The sequence below is a fragment of the Thunnus thynnus genome, chromosome 20, assembly GCF_963924715.1.
Source record: "Thunnus thynnus chromosome 20, fThuThy2.1, whole genome shotgun sequence".
NCBI classification, from domain to species: Eukaryota; Metazoa; Chordata; class Actinopteri; order Scombriformes; family Scombridae; genus Thunnus; species Thunnus thynnus.
In genome coordinates this window covers 15,680,972-15,705,999 of record NC_089536.1, presented here as the reverse complement: position 1 = coordinate 15,705,999, position 25,028 = coordinate 15,680,972, and the positions used below count along the sequence as shown (strand labels likewise).

Genomic DNA, 25,028 nt, shown 5'->3' with positions numbered 1-25,028 from the left:
TATAGACCAACAGTAAGCTATTCAGTTCAAAATGTGGCTTACAAAATCAGTTTTGAAGTTCTAAAACTCTTGCCGCTCTATGTATGGATCACAAGCTCTTTTTAAGGATAATGAAATGAAAATTTTCACACAAATATATTTTCTATTCAAATGTGTATTCATGATAATGGCAGCATATTTATATATTTTCTATTTAGGACAAAAACGCACAACAATTTATGGTACAGATGAACTAATCCAAGATAACAAAGCCAGTGTAGATGTTGGGACAGTTTTGGTGTTTTCTGGCTTATATCAGCTTGTCTGTGGGACATCAACTAACTTTATGTTTGTTATTCTGGTGTGGGTTCGCCTCCCTCATCCCTCAGATCAGCTGTTTCCCCCTTATTAATCATCCCTTTGTATTTACTCTTGAAAAATCCAGCCTGAGAGTACAAAACAAAGGAAGTTATATAAAAACACTGCAATCCTGAATTAGAGATGCACAATAAAAACATAAAAAGAACCAAACCAAATGAGAGAATAATGAAAATATAAATATGCCACATTCAAGTTTTGTAACTGGGTGTATTTTGTGATAAAGGGTGCCCAATACCAGACCTCAAATTGTTGTATTGCCTCCATGATGCTGTGTAATAAACTGATATAGTGCATGTAAAGTATCTCACCTTGTACAGGCCAGCAGTGAGTAAAGCCAGCAGAGCCAACCCTCCCAGAGATCCTCCAACAATCTCTTTGGTGAAGTCTGGTTCAGGATACACTTCTACCTCTGCCACAATCTGAGATGTGCAGTGACAGATTTTGGATCAGATCTCCATGCAAGCTCTTTTCAAACACAAATAAACAAATCCAATGTGTACCTTGTGAATGGTAGGATTGTTGTTGATGTACTGGTTTCTGTCGTACTCCAGACTGGCCGTGCTGGTCAAAAGGAATTTGGCAGAATCAAGTCCAATCTGTGTAAGAAAAACAAGGGAGTCAGACATTTAATTTAATCTTTAGGGTTGTTCATTTTCATTACAACATTATTATTTTTAATACACACACATTAGTTACCTGCTTTATCCATTCAGAACTAAGGTTGGCAGAGATTGTGTACTTTTTACTCTCCAGAGTTCCCGTGAATCGATTGCACTTGAACACTCTGCAACTGGCTACAGAGCAGTCCTGTGGGTGATTAAAAGGAGGCCTAAATTTATTGCTGGAAACAGGGAAAACTCATGTTGTGTAATGCACTAAAATACCATACATTTCTAAATCTATATATGATTAGATTAAATTCCACCATGTACAGATGGTAGAGCCTCTGATACTTACCACTGACTTATCTTTTTGTATCTGAGCAACAAAATTTGTGACAGTGGGTTTTTCATCTTTGTCTCTTTGGCAGTCTGGAATCTGAAATAGAGCTGATTCATGTCAGTTTAACAGAGAACAAATTCATCCACAAGGCTTTAGGTGCATAAAAACAGCTACATTTGAGACTTCTGGGGTTTCAGTAACAATGAGTTCCCACATATTACCTGCAAACTGCTCGAATCCACCCAGATGTCTTTATCACCAAGCTTTACTGGCACCCTGATCACTACAGTGAAATTCAGTGCTCTGATGTCATTTATAACCTAAGAGGGGAGAAAAGAAAAAGACTAACTGAGCATTAAAGTCAAGTCTGAAAAAAGTTAATTAACCTTTTTAAAAAGGATATTATGTTAGGATAAGATTTTTTACCTTAATTGATTGTTGGACTGGTTTCTGCAAATTACTCTTGCCGTGAGTGAAATTGCTGTAGCTGAGGGAACTGAACAGAAACATTGAATGTTTCAAAGACATTGAGCTTTACAATGTCACTTTAAATTATTTTAAAATATTTTTAAACTTATTAAATCACATAGAACACAAACCTTTCAATTGTCATAAAAATGCTGTACTTCACATCAATCCCTTTCATTTTGTAAAGTTCACTTGACTTGGAGTGCTCGTTCCCACTAAGAGAGGTGAAATTAATTGTACACATGAATAATAATAATAATTGTCACATACACACATGTACAGTGATGTGCTTATAGGCTGGAAGATGAACACAACAGTACCTGGTGGCATTTGCAGTGATGAATAACTTCCTGTCAAGTTGACTGTTGCTTTCGATCCCATAGGACACAATGAAGAGCGCCTAAAATGAAAAGAATGAGAGAGATCAGATTGTCTCCTCTCTCGGCTCAGCTGCAGTGAGATGAGATGCTTCTGTACACACTACAAACCTTAGCGTTGCTCTTGAAAATAGGCTTGTCAATAGTGCAGTCTGTCTTTCCCTGAGATAAGCCAGCTCCACTGTCCAAGGATTTGCACTCAATTCTTCCCTTTATTAAAAAATAAATTAATTAAACAAAAGCAAACATAATCCACAATCACTGCATAACCTCAGAGAGCAGCTGAGCAGAGTTGAATTGAAACAGACTTGATCCTCACCTGTAGACCTGTAACCTTCCTGTAGGAGAGCCCAGGTGGGTACGTGAGAATGACATGGCTGTTGTAGGAGTTTTCCTCCCTGTTTTCCACTGACACAGTGACCTCCAGCAATTCATCAATGCCTACTTTAACCTCTGAGGAACTGATAGATTAGGAGAACATGGAAAAGTGAAGGGCGGAAAAAAAAACACGGGAGAGTACAGGTGCATGTAACTTTAGTCCATCACATAGAAAAAGAGTAACACACATACCGCTCTGCTGAAAGAGTAGAATTAAAAGAGCATGCTGACCAATTTGGGAGTGCAAAGAGAAAAGTTAAACATGTCACCTGCCCACCAATAGTAAATCCACAGATAAAACAGTAGATCCACACACCTAAGTCAGGCTTCACATTTGAAACTCAGACTCGCCTGGTGAAGTTGAAATCCACTTTCAGGTTATCTGTACAGTTGTTGTCATTGCCGCAGTTGATTTCAAACTGTAACTGTGGAAGACAGTATGAAGTAAACCATGTATGTTCAGAAAGTGTAAGAGCAAACGGCCAAGACAGACATGACAAACAATCAGAATTACAACTGAACATTATTCAGAAAGCTTGACGGACGATTCCTGAGCATTTCATAGTACTGGAGAGCTCTCCACATAGCAGCTAATGCTCAAGTATGTGGTGATATCTGTCATGACGTGGCAACCATGTAATTAATCACAAAAAGTATTGTCAACATGTGACAAACATGAATCAGAAAGTCAAGTTGTTTTTCTTAACTTCACAAACCCTGACCTTTATTGTTCAATCTTCACTTCAGTTAAAATTCTGACAGTCAGTGAAGACCACATGTGAATAGTATGAATCGAACTGGTAAATTTTCTCCCTTGATGTGATTCTTCTGGGCAGATCTGAGCACAGTAATCATACTCAGGTGTGGACCAAAATAACCATACCGAGACCCTTTGAGGATATGGTCTTGGTCCAGTCCCAAACAAACTCTGGAGTGGTTTGTTTTTGGTGGGAACATGATGATGTTGCCAAACATTCTTCAGGAGTTTCTTCTGTGTTTATGTTCTTGCTCCCACCCCAGACACATGTAAGCAATGAGAGGAGTGAACGTTCTCTCGTGGCTTGTAGTGATGCTTTTTAGTTGGAAATCCAACCAACGGGAAAGCACACCAAGTTTACCAACTCATCCACTGATTTGGACCAGAGCAAATGAATATAGGTTTGAAAACACCTTCAGTATGAATAAAACCGACCGATAAACGAGGGTGTCTTTAAAGATTACTTACAGGATGAAAGGTTGTTGTCTGAGCCTGTTGGGTCAGACTGGGGCTGAGTTTTTTGTCAGAAGGCAAACCATCAAAGGTGAATCGGAGCTCATTGTTAAGTTGATTCAGAGCATTTTCTGGACAGGCCTGTGAGAGGACGGTACTATTATGAATATCAAGGTAGTGAAGGTTGGTTATATCAAAAATTATGTTTTTCACATTGAAGCTGTGTGCATTGTAGTGGGTTTTCCTGATGTTATTAGGTTTTAAACAACTCACCTTAATGTGGAAGTTGACACCGAAGCATCGTTTCTCTAAGCCAAGAGTTATTGATCCGGTCTCCTCTCGTTGTTTCTCCCTGATGTAAGCTCGGTTGTTTGGGACCTTACGTGTGGCATCCAGCTTTAAAGTATAATTAATCGTTGCTGTAGCTGGAATTAGAGTTTCATTTAAAGGTTACTCATGTACACACATATCTAAATGGATGGACAGTGGGTCTGTGGTTTAGAAACAGCGAAGAGAATCAGTGACCTTTATCTACTGTAGAGCGTCTGGTCATGGTAAAGCAGATTGTAGCTGTGTTGTTCAGTGGTTTTGAGCAGTCTGAGTTTTGAATTTGGATTTTGTTTGGGTTGAACGTCACCGCAGCATCTACCATTACTATAGGCTTTGATCTGGATATGGACAGAGTAGGAAAATACATATGAAAATTGTAAAGCAGTATACCAAAATGACAACCAGTATATCTTATTTTAGCTGCCTGATACAATCCGCTATTGGTGAACAGTTCTGTCCTAAATTAGTAACAAGAGACTTAAAATTGTGTTATTGTGAAAGGTGGAGACTTCATGGTTATAAACCTTATGGTTGTATGATTACGTTGACACAAATGAACACAAATGGTAGAATTACACTTGAGAGTAATAATGTGTGACAGGAGCATCTTACCTGAGTAAGACAACGGTTCCCTTTGAACCCACTGCTAAATCAGGCAGACTGTCGTTACTAAGGTCAAAAGACGACTGACTGATCGACATGCCAAAGAATTTCAGTCCTGGCTGGACTTCAGAGGAAGCGATTCTCTATGTAAATGAAAACATTTTAATCAATAAAAAATAAATTTTGTCTAAATTGTATATTAAACAAGAAGCCATATGTATCATTTAAATCCTCTTGTTGCATCTTTGCTCTCTCTCACCTGTGAGTAAGTAGGATGAATTCTTCCTCCTCCTCCTCCTATTTCGCCGTGAAAGATGTAGATGCTACCTTGACCACCATTCTCCAAAGGTGCTCCAACTGCCAAATCATTGAGACCATCACTGTTAAGGTCAGGCAATACAGCGAGAGAAGACCCAAACCTTCCTTGGTCAGATGCATCCCCTCTCAGCACTAATGGATTATCGAAGCGACACTCAACTCTCTAGTGGAAATAGAAAAAAGGATGAGAGTCGATGTTTGAATTCTCATTGAAAAAATCCAATAGATTCTGGATAATCTGGTCATTTACCTCATTTGATAAGCTGCAAACATAAACTCGTCCCTCTCTATCACTGTCCATGTACATAGGGGCAGATATGAGGACTAGGTCAGTGTACGTGTCACGATCCACATCCATGGCGCAAACCACTGCACCAAAATATTCACCAATCCGAAACTGTGTAAGCAACAAAAAACAATTAGTAAAGTGAAAAAACAACAACCTTTAATTTAAGATTAAAAAAATTAATTCTTTATATTGTCTTAATCATGAACACACACCTGCCAAGCAACGGGATCAATTGTTTGGTTATAACTGTCTTCAAAAACTGAAATCACAACTCCTCTGTGTTGATATCTTGGAGCACCTACAATTGTCAGTGTGCCACCTGACGTTTTGGCGACTGCCATGGAGTAACCTAGAATTAAAGAGTCAAGCTTATTAGTATCCAAAGGCTAGGAACAATCTTTAAAATTACACATTTCAGCAAGCTATTAATTACAAATAAGCATTATTTGTTCTTTGTTTGATTTAACATTTAAAAACTTGCTTTGGGTCACCCCCTACACACTTTTCCTTGCAGGATGCTTCTAGTTCAGAATATTCTTTGCTTTTCTTGTGTGCATTTAAATCTGGAGACCATGAGGAGCCTTCACTTTGGTCTTCCCTGAACACATTTTAAAAACCATCACAATATCTATACAAGCTGCATCTTCAGGATTTGTTGATATCTTACTGGCATCTGCACAACTTTGAATCATATAAGATCCATCAACATGATCAGTACTGGGTGTGGTATTTGGTTCTTGATTTCCCCTTTGATGGAATCACTTGGTGATTGATGTATTTTCTTTATTTTGAAGACATTAAAGTGTGGGATCTTCTTTTGCAAAAAAAATCAAAAATAAAAAAATGTCCTTTTTGGCATTATATGTGATATCAAATATGTTGCTGTAAAGTTTTCACTCCTTATTCCTCATTTGCTTTTTTCCTGTCCCTTTTCCAAACTCTTGTGTTTTCAAAAGATGGGAGGAAGGATTATAGTACAGCAGTGTAAATACACCATTGCATATACTATAATATTCTTACCCAGATAACTGTCAGGTTCCATATTTGAAGGCTCATAGGAGATCCACTTCTGGCCTGTGCTTGTATATTTCTGGTAACCTCCCTTCCACTGGTTGGCACCAACAATACCCATCTGAATCCCCTGCAATTTAGACAGAAATGTATAGAAAATGTGTTTGGCACAAAACATCAGCCAAGGAAAAGGCTAAATGCATCATACATTCATCATCTGGACCTTTTATAGCTATATGCTTTTCAGCCACAAGGAGTGACACACAGACGTGTGTGTGTGTGTGTGTGTGTGTGTGTGTGTGTGTGTGTGTGTGTGTGTGTGTGTGTGTGTGTGTGTGTGTATCTGTGTGTGTCTGTGTTTCTAAGACTATACTGTCCAGTGACTGTCCGGTGTTTTTAATTACCCCAGGCACATAAGCTGCACTGAATCCCACTTGAGCCATTTCCATTTTCAGTGACTCTCCACCAGTTTGAGATCCTGTAACAGCAACATAAATGAGTTAGTATACAGATTTGAAATTTGATTATAGCTCTGAGTTGTAATTAAAAGTATTTGCCAAGATATTTATGTATTTTTTTATTAAAACAGTAAGTCTATATTTTCTAATATTGCCCATGTCACTTCTAATGACTGGCAGTTCAGTTTAAAATGGCACTTCCTAATAAATGACATAATAATTGTTTACTTTGGAACTATAACTTTTACAGTAATATCACAATAAAACACAAAAAAGATGTAAAGCTGTCATGATAAGGTTACATATGTACCTTCGATAGAGAAGATTTTGTCCTGCAAATTCTGCCGTATTTTTTCAAGAGTGCTAAAGTTTGATACTTGAAACACGTGGTTTGCTGAGGGTTTAGAGGCAATGGTGTCCAGTTCCTGTTTTGCTCTGTAATTTGTGAATGCACCCCCCACCTAGGGATGTTGAGAAAACATGTTTGAGGTGTTGTACTGTACAACAAAATCAATTTGTATGCACAAAAGTAAAATATTGGCTCCATTTATATTACTGACTCTCAAACTGATCATCATGTCTTTAGTATGCAAGCATGCAGCATTAAGTCATTTGTTTTTTCAGTGCTGTTAAAGGTTTGTTTATCGATAATGCCTGTAAATTTTGGAGTGTAGAAAGTATAAACTATTTTCAGAAACACAAAAGGCAATTTTCCAGCTATACCTGAAACTCCTCAATTATGGTCGAGAGTACAATTTTAATTTATATGATCAAAAAAAGAAAGATTGTGCCTTTAATGTGGACAAATAACATTTTGTGACATTTCATTCTTAAATCCCACAGAAAACAGAGTATAGGTAGCTGCTGTCACCTGAGCTGTATGTGATGTGTTAGTCAGATGTGCTTTAACTTTTTAACATGTTAACACAACACAGTATAAATGCAACTTACCCCAATAGCAAATCGAACAATCTTTTTCTTTTCAGCTGAATTTACTGCATTTGGCAAATCATCCCAGTCATTAGATGCTCCATCTGTAATGACTATTAAAATCTTCTTCACATCTGACCTGGAGCCTCTGCTTGCCGAGAAGACATTGTTGCTGTCAAAAGAAAAATCCACTTTTAATACATGTTCTTGTGGTACATTTTTAATGAAAGAAAATTAAATGCCTTTATAGGTTAAGAAATCACTTGTCACTTACCTCAGTAGCATCAAGTCATGCAAATAGTTTTGGTTTTATTCATACAAGCTTTGAGATGTCTCTCTGAGATTTCTGAGTAACATGGACATTGTTTCTGAAAACATGTTGCTGGTGAATTTTTAACTTTTTAGTGCTGTGAGCACAGAAAATAAAATCCCATACACTCTCCATTGAGGCAGAAATATCAGATCCCAGACAAATAAAACCAAAACTCTCATGGCTTAATACCACTAGTTGTGCCATTTAATTGCTGTCTTGTTGCCTCTCAACAGTGTGCAGGCAGAAGAATCCCTCAGGTGTCCAAACCCCAATTTAATATTTCCCAGATTAACCAATAAATATAATAGTGAGTGGTGTGAGATGTACTTTAAGTACTGTAAGTACTGTACTTCTAAATGATTATTTTTCTGTATAATGTGTTGAGCTGATTTAAAATTTCTCTATTATATGTTGTGTTATAATTGGTATAATTGGTAACAGTAGATTTTGAAGTATTTATTTATAGAAATGCTTTGAAAAAGTTTTGAAAGTTTGCCAGTTTAGATGTAATGCTGCTGATTTGTATCAAACTTGGCATGACTGTTGAAAATCAATATGAACAACATATCATAACACGATAGGAAAACTCTAAAATCAAAGAAAAACACATTGTTAACTTCTGAGGATGGTGTCACACATTAGCATCATGAAGGCACTTACACAACGTGTTCGATGGCTTTAGCTGTGTAAGTCTCTCCAATTAACTGTCTTATTCCATCAATTTGAGATTCCGAGATATTAGTATCAAAAGTGTCAAAGTAGTAATGGATGGTGGAATTTGTGGAGAACTGGGCAATGGCAAACTGGAAAAAAAGAAGAAAAAATGGAAATATGTATGGATATAAATGGAGATATGTATTCAACAGTCAAATAATCACACAAGTTACATGGAGGGCTGAGGTATATTTTGAGTACAATCCTACCTTTGTATCCTGTCCCTGAAATGATCCAACCAGATTTTTCACAAAAGTCGTCATTCTATCAAAATCCTCTGCATCTACGCTGCCTGAGCCATCCAACAGAAATGCAATCTCTTGGGTTCGACATTCTGTCAAAAAGGAGAAATACATCTGAATAATTATATACAGTTTCCTCTTAAGCACAGTGATTTAAAACATTTATGTCATTCTGTTGTGAACATTACACATTGCTATATCATCTGTCTGCTTGCTCCAGTGCTCAGGCATACTGTTGTGCTGATCACTCCAGAAAAGCCACTTAGCAACGTGTTGCAGTATAATACAAATAATCCAATGCTCAGATTTCTACCAATATGCATGTTGGGTTGTGTGTATGAAGTGATAAGTGTGTGCAGTGGTGCTCAAATATCACCAGACCTTTTTTATCACTACCTTTGAGACTGTAAAAAAAACTCAACCTGTGTACCTTCAGAAGAATTCATAGGGTGTTCAACATGATCATAACTGGATAACTGCAAGCATACACCACTATACAGTGTGATACTTTTGCAGTCCTTTGGGATGGTTGGACCACATGCCTGAAAAGAGATAAGACCAAGTCCTGATTGACAGATGATTATTTTGCTGTTTCTTAAACAATACATGTTCAAGCTGGGGAAAAAAATGGATTTACTGGTAGAGATACAAACCTCTGCATTTTTATTATCAATGACATGTAAATCTTTGCACTTTACCAACTTACCAGAGTGTTTTGTGTGGTGGGATCACTTGTCATTGTCAAACCAAGGGACATGTTGACTGCAAATTCTGGCACTGCATAAAAACATCAGCCATCAGTTATGTTAAAATTATCAAGATACAACACAACTACATTCTCAGTGACCAAACCACAGCCACCACTAGTAAAATATTTCTCTTTCCCTATCTGATCTGATAACTATTACAACATTACCCAGTCAAGACTGTACAGCAGTGTCTCACAACTATGCATATTTTATGCTTATATAACCATTTTCCAACAAAATGGAATATAATCTCCATCTCAACATGTCATTTTGTCAATTATTGAGTCCTAAACAAAAACAAAAGGAACTGTTATGGGAACAAGTAGAATAACTTTTCATTCAATCAGTTGGCAAGTAAGCCAGTAAGGATAAAGAAAGATGCCTCGGTATCTGTCTTATAAATCCCCTGAAACAATATCTATCAGATGACAAAAGCTAAAGAATCAATAAAGCATTTTGAAATGAGTAGTTGCTCACCTCGTACTGATACTTCCCTGCAGGATTCGGTGGAGCAATTAAATATTTTCCCTCTCTGACTTGATGAATTTTGTGCAAGGGGGGCACTGACCAGCAAACTGAGGAAATAAAACCCAAAAATCAGGTGAGTACAGTGTAGCTCAATAAATCCCACATTTTATCTATTAAGAAATGCTGCATGCTTATGACCTCATTACTGTGAAACTAACATATGACAGCAATGCGAGCTGGAAAAAACCCTATCATAGCAGATGTGAAGCAGCAGATATGGTTACTGTAGACCCATGCTCCACCACACTACTTACTCTGATTGTCTTTGCACCACCTGGTATCCAAAACCTGCAGCAGAGTGACTCAAGGACTTCCAAGCCACAGGATCGACATTGAAACAAAGTGCAGCTTGTAACACTGAGGAATAAAGAAGGAAGAACCACACAATTTATCTGATTTAAAGCCACCATGTGTACAGTTATAGTATTTTTCAAATTAATCTCAAGTTTTTATTTGTAGGTAGAGGAGCCAGTCCTTGTGAAAATCTGTACAGTCTGTGTTACTTTCAGTCTATACAGTATATGAGGTGTAGTGTGTGAGTTGTTTTTTTACTACCACTAGAGGGTGCAAAAGTCAGAAATTTTTGGATGGACTGCAACAGTAGGGCTTGAACAGCCCTACACATGCAGTGAGTGAGTGACTGAGTGAGTGATGGAGTTGCACCATTGGTCAACCGGCCTAGTGTTGGAGTTTCCCCATTGGCTGTTGCTTTTTCAAAATGAATCGGCGCAACAGCTTTCTATTACATCATTAGAGGTAATTTATAGCTTCCACTGAAGAGGGGTCTATCTCATGGATGTACAAAAAGAGCTGGATAGGCACCGCTGCTCAGTCTCCTTGTCTCAGCCAATTTTTCCCTGTGGCCACTTGCAGTAGTGCAGTGAAAAATCCCTCTGCGGCCCAAGAAGCATTTTCCCAATAGACCACCTTTGTAAAAGAGATGTCTGTAAAACTGTTCACAGGACACCTTAAACTGCAAAGAAGGTCAATTATGACTCTTTCTATTATGAACTTTCCTCATGGCAAGAAAAGCAATTTAAATGATTTGTGACATCATCACAATGTAAAGTCTATGGGCCGAGCGGGAACTCGTGGGCAGGGTCAGTGGGGGAAACACTTCTGCACATATTCAGTGAGCCACACAACACAGAAGCAAACCCAGAAGCTAGAAACTTTTTTTGGCATATGCACCAGCCGAGCAGTTCCTATAGGACTGAATGGATGCCATTTTTAGTCCGGTGTCCAGCTCTTATATTACATCGATGGTTTATCTGCAGTCTTGCTGACCTACACAACACACCCACTTCACTACATGACATGCCCCCCTGATCTCTAAGCCATCAGATCTCAGTGCATCCTCAATGCGTCTTGGGTGAGTTCACACCTGTGCTTAGAGCTGTCCACTTGTGATCAGATCACCCAAGACACATGTTAATGCCAGGTGCAAACATGGCCTAACCCTAAACATCTCACTCTTCATGCCTAAACCTAACCAAGTGGGTGTGTCATGTAGTAAAGTGGGTGTGTTGTGTAAGATACTGCCAGTCTGTAGATAGACCTACTTGTTCCACTCACGCCCACGCACAGGAGTAGTATTACATTTTTAAAAGATCTGTATTAAATTCAGAATAAGTAACAATTACATATAGAGTACACAAAGTGCAACCAGTGCCAAAGTGCAAAACATCCATAAGGTGCATAGAGTTCAGTGCTGTCAGTTCATAAATCCAAAATGATCCAGGGGAAGCGCTGAGATTTATCCAGACTCCTCCTCCTCCTGAGGTCAGCAAGTATCTGTTTAATTACTGTGATGCTTTCGATTACAGTTTGTTGTATCACAGTACAAAATTGTTTTCCACAGTTTTAAACATACAATACATATAATTATCTGTATCAGCTCTGTATGTCTGGATGGCAGTTTATCTTCCATAATACAATACATGGCAGCTTTATACCATAAATCAAAATGTACACCATGTGTCTTTCAGTTTATATGCCCCCCTCCCCCAACCGGCCGCCCTGCTCCCGCCCCTTCCCCTCCTCCGTCTGTGTTTTACTGGAATAATGACATTTCTGCAGCGTGACGCAGAGCGACTGCTTCCTGCTCTGAGCCCCTAGCTGCGGCATGAAATACAGAAAAGTCGGCTGAACTTCTGCTGTATGTGTCAGTCATAACAGACACATAACAGCGTCTCCTCCTCTACCGCCAGTGTGATCGACTCTCTTGCTGACGGTGGAGCTGCGTAGCTGGCAGGAGAGACGCCCAGCAGTGCTTTTTTAGATTTTATAATTGAATTAATTGAACTAATACCAGGACGCACACGTTTTATTTCTCTGACGTTTTCGCACCACAAACGATGAACAACAGCATTAAAATACCATTTGAACCCAATGCTGCCAAAAATGTCATTTATAATTTCCACCACAGCCTCCAGATGAATATATAATATCCAGGAATTCACATTACAGACACTACCACTGATTATCCCTGTAACAAACTGGCCACAATTTTGCACACCCATACACCAGCCATATACTAGGTTTTGACCTAGTCTAGTTAAATTCTAAACATAGTGACTCAATTACTATACATGATAAATACTAAGACTTGAATATAAAGACACAGTGCACTACTTCACACAGCATCTATATTTGCCTTATCAAGGGTTATCCTGTCATTGAGTGATATATTTTTATAAATGTTGCAAAAATAAGGTCTTTCTTTTCACCTTTTTTTCTAAGATGGTCAAAGTTGTATAAACTCTTTGGTCAAAGTTGTATAAACTCTTTGACCATCTGACAAAATATATACTCATGGCCAACAGCTTTAAAATGGTTAACTTCCTTTAATGGATCTGTTGAACCTCAGGCAGACACTTGCAGATGCATATGAATTAATTTTGGTAGCCATTAAATTTCAAAATGTTCTAAAATGACATCATGTCATACTTTTAATGTTACAGTCTTTCAAAAATAAAACAAAAAAACCCAGTAAATGCATAAAAAAATAATAATAATTTTATCATCACCCTCAAGTTCTGCTTTTTCTACTGTGGCCTTTATGGATTCAGGAAGACAATTACAGAAAATACTATATTGTAGATTTTATTTGTTAGTGTTAACCTGTTACCTGTTCATAGTTACCTATCATTTAGTTCATGTCATCCAATTCTGTTGTGTTTTTACAAGCCTTGATCATATTGTAATATATATATAGCATATATATGTATTATATATATCACCAAGGGGTTTGCAGGAAGTTTGTTACTGCCCTCCTACATGGCAACTTGTCACATTAGATACAGTGTACTATAAAAACTGTTGAAAATTGGCATCAGCTTCCTTCTGATGAGTGAGATAGATAAGTAGGATGTGTTGCGTTGGTGTCTGATATGTTTCACAAGTTGTATACATTCAGCAAATGCTATCATGTTAACGTTCGAGAGCTGAGTAATGTCTGTTGCAGTATTAACAATTCAATTTGAATTCAAACATAATAATTTAGGGTGTCTGTCTTTATGTGTCAGCCCTCTGAAAAACACCACCTTCAGTCCGCCTTGCAAGCCTGCACAGGATGAGTAGGTATATATAAGAAAAGAATGGATTTGATAAGAAATGTGTGTGGGGGGAAAAGGAACTAGTATAAGTTTTAGGTGTAATTAACGCCATATGAAGCACTTTGTCTGAGCTCCTGAACCCTGAGACCTAAAAGTTAAGTAAAGTTGTATTTTGTAGATTGAGACAAAGACAAATCTGTGCAGTCCCCCCCCCCCCCCCCCCCCCCCCCCCTGCACACACACACACATTTTGTCTCACCTGAGAAGAATAATGTTGTAGATATTTTCCAGTCCATTGTGTTACTCCCATGAAAACCACTAAAAGTATGACTTGGAGGGAGATGTCGAAAGTAAAATGCAGAAACAATAAGGTGTTCAAAGCCAAGGTAACCAAAACTTTGGGGGTAGGAGGGGTTACAATGTCGACAAACACTTTCTGTTGTATGTGAGCACATTGTATATACACATATACATACATACATATATATATATTATACACAAACTAGATTAAATCCAGAATGATGTTTTGGGTACTGATGCTCATTCTGATGTAAGTCTGATGAATAATGATTAAAATGATAAATAGCAAAAAAAAACTTTACCACAAACCACAGCTCTTGTTGGCAGGCATTGCACTACATTTGTCACTGAGAAAAAACAAGAGGATGTCAGATACCAGTGTGAGGAGGTTTTATTCAGACCACGAAAGTGTTTTCAGACTTGAACAAGTTCTCATCACTTTAAAGTGATGGAAAATGCCAACGCAAATGGCACGTTTTTCTTGAGATATTTTTATGGTTCCCTTCTCCAACAGTGCTGTTGATGTCTTTGATTTCCTTCTGACATCAGCCAAGGAGAGAGGAAGTTTAAATTTCATATTACAAACACACCAAGTTTTACTATGTGGTCCAACTTCACCATGGGCAGATAAACACCTTCAAAGGCACTGTTTAGACAATCCTTCTCATGAAGGAAAAAATCTAAAAAAGGTCCATTTCTCCTTTCCTGCTGGACTTCCTCTGTGCTCTCATCCCATCTGCGTGCATCGGCGTAGTGTGCCATATAGAGGCAGACAGCATGAGTTGGTGGATCATAATTGGATTCAATATCTGATAAATAACTTTGTCTCTATTGTTGGCTGTTTATTTGTATTTTTGACATTTAAAAACATTATAGATGTTTTTTGGAGGTACCTACTATATGTACAATGACTCTAAAGTTTTGTGTTACGGTGCCACAGGTATTTCACCTATCTAAGGAAACAAATAAAAGTCTGCTATATCAGAATCTCATTCTTCTTCATTAATTAGTTTCATCACAACTTCATCTGGAAAAAAGTTTTTTTCTTCTTCTTCTTATCACAACTATGCACATTGTCTCACTGAGGCCACTTAAGGAAGTGAGCCTCTTTTGCTGCTACTGCATACCAGTGAATTACCTCAACCCTAAAAACCCAATGCTCTGACCATGTATGGTGCAAAATTTCACATCCTTTCACACGGTGTGTCTTCTGTTTTCTGGTGAGCAATCTGAGTAAGAAAATTAAACTGATATATAAGGCGTTGTGCAACTTGACAGTGTGCTTGTGCAACCTTTGCAAAGCTTGCCAGTTGACCCTTTAATGCCAAGCAAAGAGGATTGAGAAAGGTCATCAAAAGGTCAAGGATCAGCACACTGTGTTGATGTCTGGATTGGATTTCTAAGGGCAGGTTAGCAGTGTTGTCACATGCTCTGCAAGCCCCTGTGTGAGAGTGTGTGCGTGTGTGCGTGCTGTTAGTACATACTATATACACCGCACTTCAGAGTTATCTTCCTCTAGATACGTTTTCAAATGACCTCTGGGTGCTGAGATGCTCTTTACTGTTGAGACAGCAAATTCAGCAAAATTAACTGACACTTCAATATCTAAGATCTATGCTATCTATGCTATGCTATCTATAAGATCTATGCTTCTATTTGTCACAATACAAAGCTGAAAAAATGCTTAAAACTAGAATCTACAGGGTGCCAGTATGTGAATGGAATATGCATAATTTTATAGCGGACGCTGACGTCAAAGTGAAGCTAATTCCCTCATTCAAATATTTCTGGGAAATGTTCTCTATCTATCTATCTATCTATCTATCTATCTATCTATCTATCTATCTATCTGTCTTTCTATCTATCTATCTATCTATTTTGTGCTATACTTCATTCTCATCTACTTCACTCTCATCTTCATATTTCTTGTCTTTTCCCTATACCTCCCATCTTCTCTGTCCCTCACTCTGTTGCTTTCTCTACTAGTCACTGAAACACTCTTTGCCCTTTCACTGGCTGCTCACCACCACGTTACTCCAGCTCCAGTCTCTCTGAATGTCACGAGCTGTCTCTGGTTGCGTCCTGTTCTTTTTATAGCTGGGCAGCTGAAATGTGAGGGGTCACAATGGGAGGATAAATACAAGGGCCAGCGGGCTGAAGGGGTGTCGCAGACGAAGGCCGGATCTCTACCATCCCTCTCTCTTCTCCCAGCACTCCTCCTAACCTCAAAGGTAAAAGAACTGAAAACTCGATTGACAAATACATGACTTCAGTTGACTTTTGTGCTACCTTTTGAATATTTTGTTCATAGCAAGAGGTGCATGGCTTTCCTCACACACTAGAGGTGAAAATCTTCACCTATTCTCATAGCTCGAGCAAAGTTGTGGTTACTGTGACAGCTAGAGTGTCATGAGACACATATGAGTGAAACATTTCACCCAAAGACACATTTCCTCTCATTTACTTCTGATACACTAAAATAGACATTACAAAATATTTTCCCTACTACATTCACTATTCACTATTTGCACTTCTCATCCACGCTATGCATGACAATTCTCCCTCTGCATTATGTATTTACACAACGCACTTATTTCCATGACTGAATACTTTAGCTCATCTGCTATCAGTGCATCACTGGCGGTTGCATTGACCCTCTTTTTTCTAATGCAAGTTTCCATTGCACTGTCTCTGAGTAGGCGGTGTTGACTCAGTGGTTTGTTCTTACTAAAACCATGTGTCTAAATTGGTCCAGGCTTGCTGGTTATTAATATTGCTGTAGAATACATGACTTCTGAACAGTAGGGTGTGAATTGCACAATTCTCTTTTATATAACGCCTTCTTACTGAGCCATAGTGCTCCCATTGCTTTACAGTAGTACACTGTGTATATTTAGTTCAGCCTGTTGATAGGGGAGGCACAGCCAGGGGACATGGGGTGGGGGGGAGGGTGAAAGAGGAATGCAATAGAAGAGCAGGGAAGAGGAATGGGGAGGGAAGGGGGCTGTGAAGAGGAAGGGAAGGGTCGGGGATAAGAGGCTAGAAAATGGAATAGGTCAACCACATGCTTGTCATGATTTTTTAAGGGGGTCAGATATATGCAGGGTGGGGCAGAGGAGGGTGGAAGGGTCTCTGACACTGGATCCGCTATGCCACTGCATATTGTGCCTGGGGGATAATGTGCAACCCCAGCACATAAAGTGCCTTATGTCGCTGCAACAGTTATAGCTGCAACAACTGCAGTCACACTATCAGGACACCAGCTCATATGATTTTTTTTAGGCTGACAGACATACATACAGACAGACAGGAAAGAGTCAAACCATACAAACAGGATCTCGTTTAACCACTTCTCCCACAGAGTCAAACTAATGTTCTGTCCTACTTCCATCAGTCAGGTTCTCACGTATTCAGAAGACCACATTCTCAAATGTCAAACTTTGCAACCTGAATGTTGTTGAACTTTTGCCCTTGCACCTCTGTATAATTTTGACCCTGAGTATTCCCTATGAAAATGTTACCTATTTATCTCATCCTTTGTCTTCCTCCTCCTTCTACACAGTGTCAAGATGCCTCACGCATTCCCCTTCCTCACTCCTGAGCAGAAGAAGGAGCTCAGCGATATCGCTCACAAGATTGTGGCTCCCGGCAAGGGAATCCTCGCCGCAGATGAGTCCACCGGTAAATTAATTATTTTTCTGTAGGTAGAAAAAATCATTACTCGGTCATTCATCTGAAAAGGAAGTGTAACAGATTGTAACAGGTTAAAAGTCTAAAAACACATCAACAGAGTCAGTATATAGTGTCCTAATGATGATTTATTCAAAATCTGTGTGAAATAATGAATACAGTTAGATTATGACTATGAGTGGCTAAAATGTACATTTCTCAGAACAATTTCTTTAGGCACAGTGTTATCATATTGATGAGAAATTACTATCTTGATATGTGTTGTTAATGTCATAGCCTAATTGCAGAGGTTGGTCAGACTTAAAACTTTGAAACCATCTGCAAATCCTCGCACAAACACACCACGTCAGTCCACAATTGGATCCAGATTTCATCTATCTTATCTGTCTCCACAACCTGCAGGCAGCGTGGCCAAGCGCTTCCAGAGCATCAACGCTGAGAACACTGAGGAGAACAGGAGGCTGTACCGCCAGCTCCTCTTCACCGCTGATGACCGCGTCAAGCCATGCATTGGTGGCGTCATCCTCTTCCACGAGACCATGTACCAGAAGACCGATAGTGGCAAGACCTTCCCCGCATACCTCAAAGAGAGAGGCATGGTGGTGGGCATCAAGGTTGACAAAGGTGTTGTCCCTCTGGCCGGAACCAACGGCGAGACAACAACCCAGGGTGAGACAAGAGCAGATTTAGACACAAAGAGAGCAACATTTTTGATTACCTGTACCTAACTTATCCAATGTGTCCTTCCCTTTTTTGCACAGGTCTCGATGGACTGTATGAGCGCTGCGCCCAGTACAAGAAGGATGGTGCTGACTTTGCCAAGTGGCGCTGTGTGCTGAAGATCACCTCCCACACTCCCTCAAAACTGGCCATCCTGGAGAATGCCAATGTCCTGGCCCGCTATGCCAGCATCTGCCAGATGGTAAGAACCAACAGACCAAATGAGTGTAGTGTATAGTTTTGTAACTTTAAAGGACTACATGGCAAACACAGACCTGTGTAAATTATGAGTAGAAAAAAATGTCGCTTTAACAGTCCATGTATCTGTTTGCTTTGCAAATGTGAAACACAGAAATGTCAGTTCAAAAGACACTTCAAATGATTTGTTGATATTCCCAAAAGCTATATCACCTTCTATTACATCCACTTAGTATATCATGAAAAAAGCAGCATCAATGGTGTTTTTTGTTTCATGTGGCATATATTATGTCACTCACTTGCTGCATGGGTTTTGAGGGGTCATAATAAGTTATTTAAACCATTTGAACTTTCAAAACAAGCCACCACATTTTAATGTTTTGCACTATTGAAAGAAAAGTTATTTTTCTGTTATTTTTGCATAGAAAGTTCAGTATACTGTAGATAATAATGCTGATTAGGGAGCATGAAACCTCTTGTCTGTTTTCAAATGTGGACACAGTTTAGAAAACACTGAAACAATGAAGACATATTAAGTAATATATACAGTATGTCCTCACTGTGATTCTTATTTTAAGCCTCCTTCTTATCAACTTGCCTGTGTTGCTAACACAATCCTTGCCTTCCTCAGCATGGCATTGTCCCCATTGTTGAGCCTGAGATCCTCCCCGATGGTGACCACGACCTGAAGCGCTGCCAGTACATCACTGAGAAGGTGCTGGCTGCTGTCTACAAGGCCCTGTCCGACCACCATGTCTACCTGGAGGGCACCCTGCTCAAGCCCAACATGGTTACCGCCGGACACTCCTGCTCACACAAGTACACCGGCCAGGAGATTGCCATGGCAACTGTTACTGCCCTGCGCCGCACTGTGCCCCCTGCAGTCCCTGGTGAGCTGGATGCACATAATGATAATATTCTCTTGTTGACATGTACACTAACGTTATAAAATGCTGAATTCTTCATTGTGTATGACATTTACTCAAATGCCTAAAGTGGGGCATTGCTAAACTCTTACACTCTTCCTTTGCAGGTGTCACCTTCCTGTCTGGTGGCCAGAGTGAGGAGGAGGCCTCCGTCAACCTGAACCTCATGAACCAGTGCCCTCTGCACAGGCCCTGGGCCCTGACCTTCTCATACGGTCGTGCCCTGCAGGCCTCTGCCCTCAAAGCCTGGGGTGGCAAGAAGGAGAATGGAAAGGCATGCCAGGAAGAGTTCATTAAGAGAGCTCTGGTACGTGTGAATGTAATTAAAATGTTAATATAACAAAGTAAAGTGTGTTAATATATGGCAATGCAGCTGAGATTTCTGTAACTGTTAGTCTCAAAGTAAGTGGTACAGTATTGAATTGTGCATTCAATAATACTGGCCTTTTTTCCTCTTACAGGCCAACCACCAGGCCAGCGAGGGCAAATATGTGTCCTCTGGAGCCAGCGCTGCTGGTGGAGAGTCACTGTTCGTGGCTAACCACGCTTATTAAGCATGGAGACTCACCATTTTCCTTTCCATCACCTCCCCAATATTATTACATCAGTATGGAAAGGTTATGCCTGTGAAACTGTCTTACTGCTATTGAACATCAGCACTTAAACAGCATCTTGGTAGAAAGTGAAGGAGAGAGATGGAGATTAAAAAAGTCTTCTTTTCGGTTGTTGCCACAGCAACATGAAACTGAAAATGTTCTGCCTCCATTCCCTTACCTTTTATTTTTAAACACCTGTTTCCCACACTGTTTTTAGACAACTTTTACTTTTTTTCCTTGGTCTGACTCCACCAAATGCAGTATATGATATATGCTGATACCATGGAATAAAGTATTTACCCTAACATGTTGGTTTATGTCCTTTTTGTGTCATTGCAACAGTAACAAGCCACAGCCATTCTAGCCTGAAAACATAATACTCTGAGAGAAGTACCAGCAAAAGAAAAATACAAAAACTTACGTATAAAACAGAGGTACTTTTTCCCCTCATGAATACATTAAAAGTAAAACAATATTACTTGACTAAAGAACAAGGACAACGTAGACACTATGAGGAACTTAAATTATAGTTAGCTGTTTCTCAAAATGTGTTGTTATAAGTTCCTTTTCCTTCCTTTTTTCCTTTAGTAAATAAAGTATATAGATGATTCTCAACTTTAAAATTAGACTTTTTGTTACAGTGAGATGAAAAAATTAAAAATGAAAACAGCTGCCCTGTGCCCCTCACTGAGCATAGAATAGTATACTATTAATTATTTTGGAAAACATGGGGTTATGTTAAAAGAAAACATATATTAAGTCATGCTAGCAGTGGGGTTAGGGATAGCAATGTCAGGTAGATGATCTTTGACTTTGAGATAGCATTACTTGACATGTAGAGTGGATTATTGCCTTGTATTTTTATTCAATGTCCCCAGAGGATGAATCATGATGGCTTTAATGGGCCCCTGACTTTTCATCTAGTGTCCCTAACAGGTTAAACTTTATCCAACACTCTAAAACTAACATTAGCTAAAGTAACTGCATGCTAACGTCTGCTTGTCAATACACCACCCAGAATGAAGAATATGAAACACTCATCTACGGTTGGCTTAAAAGGTAGCTAACATATACGTTAACGTTAGTTCATTGTAAAAAGTTGTGAATGGAAAACAGCTTTGGTCAGCTGTCATGCACAATGGATTTCAATAATCGTAAATTCATTGTGCATTAATCCACTTAATGCACTACTCAGATGTCAATCCAGTAGTGTTATGTACATAATAAAACCGTAATATTTGTGGCGAAATATGGATAAACAGGTCTCTTATGTTTTATTCATCACACATCCATTGCACGTGTTCTTTTATGCAGTTACAGCCATGCATGTATTAAGTTAATTCAGTGTCATGTGCTGAATGCTTATATTTTATTTAATGATTTTTTATTAAATAATGTATATTTAAGTGCTGCTGGCTGTTCTCAGCAGCAATGTGTTCCACAGGATGGGAAATTTCACCATAAGGAGGCATACAGCTGTTGTGTCTAAAGATGCAACAATTAGTCTGTGAGAAAGCCCCTTGAATATAGACACTGGTAGACTTATGCTGCCCTCTACTGGTCACACAGTGCTGAGTCAGGGTGGTAACCACATCATAATTAGTGCTATGGAGGAGCTAGCTTTGGCCAGGGACATATGCTCTCGCTGACTTTGCTTCTGAAACATCATGCATGAATGCCAGAAAGTCAGTATTGGACAACAATTCCTGTTTACCTCATATCTAAAAGCTATATGTAGCACTGGACTGACTAAACTGTAAATAATTGATGTTTCTAGATTTCTCTACTAGTGAATTACTGATTGTTCTGTTCATCTAAGCTAACTGAGTTAGGATATTGTTAGTAGGTATGCTAGACATTATGTTAATAATCCCTTTATCAATCTGTCATTTACTGAAGCAATAATCTACCAAATTTTCCATTTTGAGTTGAGGTCATCTGTATAGCAGTAGCACATGGACAAGCTCTATTAATGGCCTTATTGATAATAATTTGTGTTTGCTTTATGGTAGTTTATACCCGTACTGAGTAAGTTTACTTGTTGGATACAGACTTACTAGTTATCATTTATCGTTATTGTTTCCAGAACCACAACCACATGTGTAAAGTCCTGCACCTGGTTACATGTAAATGTAACAGTGATACAGCAAGAGTGGAAATTGGTTGACCAACAAAGGGCTAAACTGTAGGCCTGTTCCTGTGATTCTCTGCCTGGATTCGTACACCCATAATCTTCATCTATTCGAACCAGTAACCTCATTGGAGGATCCCTCATCCTTCATTATATGGTCCTTTGAGCCCGATTGAGTTACCAACCGAAGATATGGACCCTAATGACACAGAGCCCCCCCAACCACCTTTATGAGTCAGAGATTGAACATTAAACATTATTGCTCATAGCCAAACCTGTAACCAAGGCACAATAGGATTCTGAAACTAAGTTTGCCCTACTTTGATAGTGGCTGTTAGAGTGACTTTGCTATCCTAAAAATGGGTCTAGACAATTTATTGAACCAACATAGTCATCTCACTGAGCAATATAAGTATCAGGTTCTTCTAGGACAAATAATAAAGGATAAATAAGGATAAATATGGACAACCACGCCAGCTTGTGAAATATGAGCTTGGTATAATCCTCAACTCCCCTGCTCTGAAATTTGGTGATGCAGAAGCCTTTGACACATTTGCCCTCTCTTTGTACACTCTGTGGGAATGTTGAAATCCATTTAAAGACAAAATAGCTATGAACTAAGATGTGGATCCCATGCAGACCGGCTGTTTAGCAAGATGCCACCCACTTACTGAGAAGGCTTTGTTGAATACTGCCTGAACCGTGGTATCCTTCAGAGCAGCACAGACCAGACATACACCTTACCTGATCTGGATGCATGGTTGCAGATGAAATCACAGGCTAAACATATACCCAGCAGGGCAGCTGCACTTTATCACAGTGAGGTGCAGAAAAGACCAAGATCCATCTACCAGGCCAAAGGAGAAGCCTTCTACCTTCCTCTATAGCATTGGAGACGGACCCTGCAACTCAGAACCTACGGGCCAAACTAGGTCCACTCTTAAGCTGAAAGCGTATTGTAATAAGAAAGACCATTTCCTGAATGCATATGATGAGTTCAAGAAGTTAACCACAGAGCAGGTGCTTAAGTGGATCCAGGACGGACAGCTTTGTTTGAGGTGTGGTTGGACCCATGCATCAGATGCATGTACACTCAAATAACCCTGAAAGGTATGTAAAGAGCAACATCTCACCACCCTATGAGGTAGCTCAGCATAAGCAGAGGAGCATACTCAGGGTCTCTGCACCTACCACAAAGGTATATCTGGACAGACCAAACCATTCAACCAAGGTCATGCTCAAGACTTGAGATCTATGTGGTTCTAGATGATGGGTCAGGGAGGAGTATCATCCTGCCTCAAGCCATCAAACAACTGAACCTTCCACAGAAACTCTTGCAGTCCAAACTATGCATCAAGAGGTTGTGCAACTTGATGGAGCTGCTGTTAGTCTGGTGGTGTCTTCCATACAGAGACCAGCTAAGAAATATCAGATATACAGGGCATTCACTGCAAAAAGCTAGGGCATTGCTGAACACACTTATCCTGTGGCTTCCATGCAAACCTGATACAAGTACCTCATTCAACTACCCTTTCCACAGATTGACCACGCACAACCACTTGCTGATAGGCTCAGATCTGCCTCATCCGATCACCTCTATCCAATCTGTGCAGACTGGACCTCAGGGAAGTCCTGTCATCATATGCACCAGACTTGGCTGGACTCTCCAAGGCCCAACAATCCTTGATGATCCCTTACATTCACAGCATCAATGTATGCACATCTCCACCATCTCTCCCTCGGTAGAGCTGCTCTAGCATGTAGAACGGTTCTGGCAGGTAGACAATCTCCCCTACACCCCTACATCAACAAGAAGCTCACCACATGATCAAAGTAAGACCAGAAAGCTCTGCTACTCCTGGAAACCTCCACCTCTCTGATTGAAGTTAATGGTGTGCATCATTATGCTGCCACTTTGCTTTGACATGCTGAAGCACTTCCCCTCAGGCTCAGAAGGATGCAGTAATGCATAGCCTCCGCAACATAGAAAGGAATTTGGCCAAGGATCCCCGATGTGCTGATCGGTATTACAATTAGATGAGGAAGCCAGAACAGGCAGGGTATGCAGCACGCGTGACACCTGAAGAAGCAGAACAGTCTGTTTAATCCTGGTATATAACTCACTATGTGGTGTCACATAACAACAAGGACCAGACTGTATTTAACTGCTCATTCCAACACAAGGGACAGTCACTCAACAATCTACTTCTGCCAGGATCTACATTAGGGCCATCACTCCTCGGTGTCTAGATTCCGCTAGCATGCTGTCACCATCAGCTGTGACATAAAAGGCATGTTCCATCAAATCTGCTTTTTGCCAGCTGAAAATCCCATGCCTCGTTTCCTGTGGAGAGATATGCAGTAGAGTGAGGAACCAACCATCTACTAATTGCAGGTGTTGCCATTTGGTACTACTTGCAACCCCTGTTGCACAATATACACTGTGACTCCCTATTGGAGAAATCTGTGGAGTAGTTGTTCTATGTGGACAATTGCCTTCACCCATTCAGTTGAGGAAGCAAAACATCTCATCAATGTTCTATGCCATTTGTTATCCATGGGAGGATTGGAAATCTGCCAGTGGGCCTCCATTGTACCAAAGGTCCTTGAGCATCTCCCACCCGAGGCCCGATCTTTTAGCACCAAGCTGTGGCTATCACAGCATAGCACAGACCTCCAGGAGTTAACAC

The 25,028-nt window shown here is 39.7% G+C and overlaps 2 protein-coding genes across 2 annotated transcripts; one reads left to right on the top strand and one right to left on the bottom strand.

The window, feature by feature from the left end:
• Positions 1-9: 9 nt before the first annotated feature.
• LOC137171619 (integrin alpha-M-like) lies at positions 10-14,176 on the bottom strand. The gene is made up of 30 exons (XM_067575650.1): positions 14,037-14,176; positions 10,475-10,577; positions 10,170-10,267; positions 9,650-9,720; positions 9,374-9,485; positions 8,911-9,035; positions 8,648-8,790; positions 7,696-7,846; positions 7,055-7,205; positions 6,691-6,764; positions 6,296-6,416; positions 5,488-5,624; positions 5,237-5,383; positions 4,928-5,149; positions 4,678-4,811; positions 4,261-4,403; positions 4,009-4,160; positions 3,751-3,876; positions 2,877-2,950; positions 2,467-2,608; positions 2,259-2,357; positions 2,091-2,170; positions 1,902-1,985; positions 1,729-1,798; positions 1,524-1,622; positions 1,318-1,398; positions 1,057-1,167; positions 861-956; positions 669-779; positions 10-425 (listed from the first exon to the last, which is right to left on the bottom strand). The coding sequence occupies exons 1-30, from the start codon at positions 14,071-14,073 to the stop codon at positions 333-335; spliced, it is 3,387 nt and encodes a 1,128-aa protein (XP_067431751.1). The 5' UTR covers positions 14,074-14,176; the 3' UTR covers positions 10-332.
• A 1,973-nt stretch (positions 14,177-16,149) lies between these two features.
• On the top strand, positions 16,150-20,512 carry aldoab (aldolase a, fructose-bisphosphate, b). Its single transcript, XM_067575542.1, has 7 exons — positions 16,150-16,308; positions 17,640-17,758; positions 18,170-18,436; positions 18,529-18,689; positions 19,317-19,575; positions 19,719-19,918; positions 20,073-20,512. The coding sequence occupies exons 2-7, from the start codon at positions 17,647-17,649 to the stop codon at positions 20,163-20,165; spliced, it is 1,092 nt and encodes a 363-aa protein (XP_067431643.1). The 5' UTR covers positions 16,150-16,308; positions 17,640-17,646; the 3' UTR covers positions 20,166-20,512.
• Positions 20,513-25,028: the final 4,516 nt, after the last annotated feature.

Coding starts and splice junctions, on each gene's coding strand:
- LOC137171619 (XM_067575650.1), bottom strand. CDS start 14,073: ATGGACTGGAAAATATCTACAACATTATTCTTCTCAG. Junction 9,486..9,649: donor CCACCACACAAAACACTCTG/GTAAGTTGGTAA, acceptor ATCTCTTTTCAG/GCATGTGGTCCAACCATCCC. Junction 2,171..2,258: donor TTTTCAAGAGCAACGCTAAG/GTTTGTAGTGTG, acceptor TTTTCATTTTAG/GCGCTCTTCATTGTGTCCTA.
- aldoab (XM_067575542.1), top strand. CDS start 17,647: ATGCCTCACGCATTCCCCTTCCTCACTCCTGAGCAGAAGAAGGAGCTC. Junction 17,759..18,169: donor CGCCGCAGATGAGTCCACCG/GTAAATTAATTA, acceptor CACAACCTGCAG/GCAGCGTGGCCAAGCGCTTC. Junction 19,919..20,072: donor AGTTCATTAAGAGAGCTCTG/GTACGTGTGAAT, acceptor TTCCTCTTACAG/GCCAACCACCAGGCCAGCGA.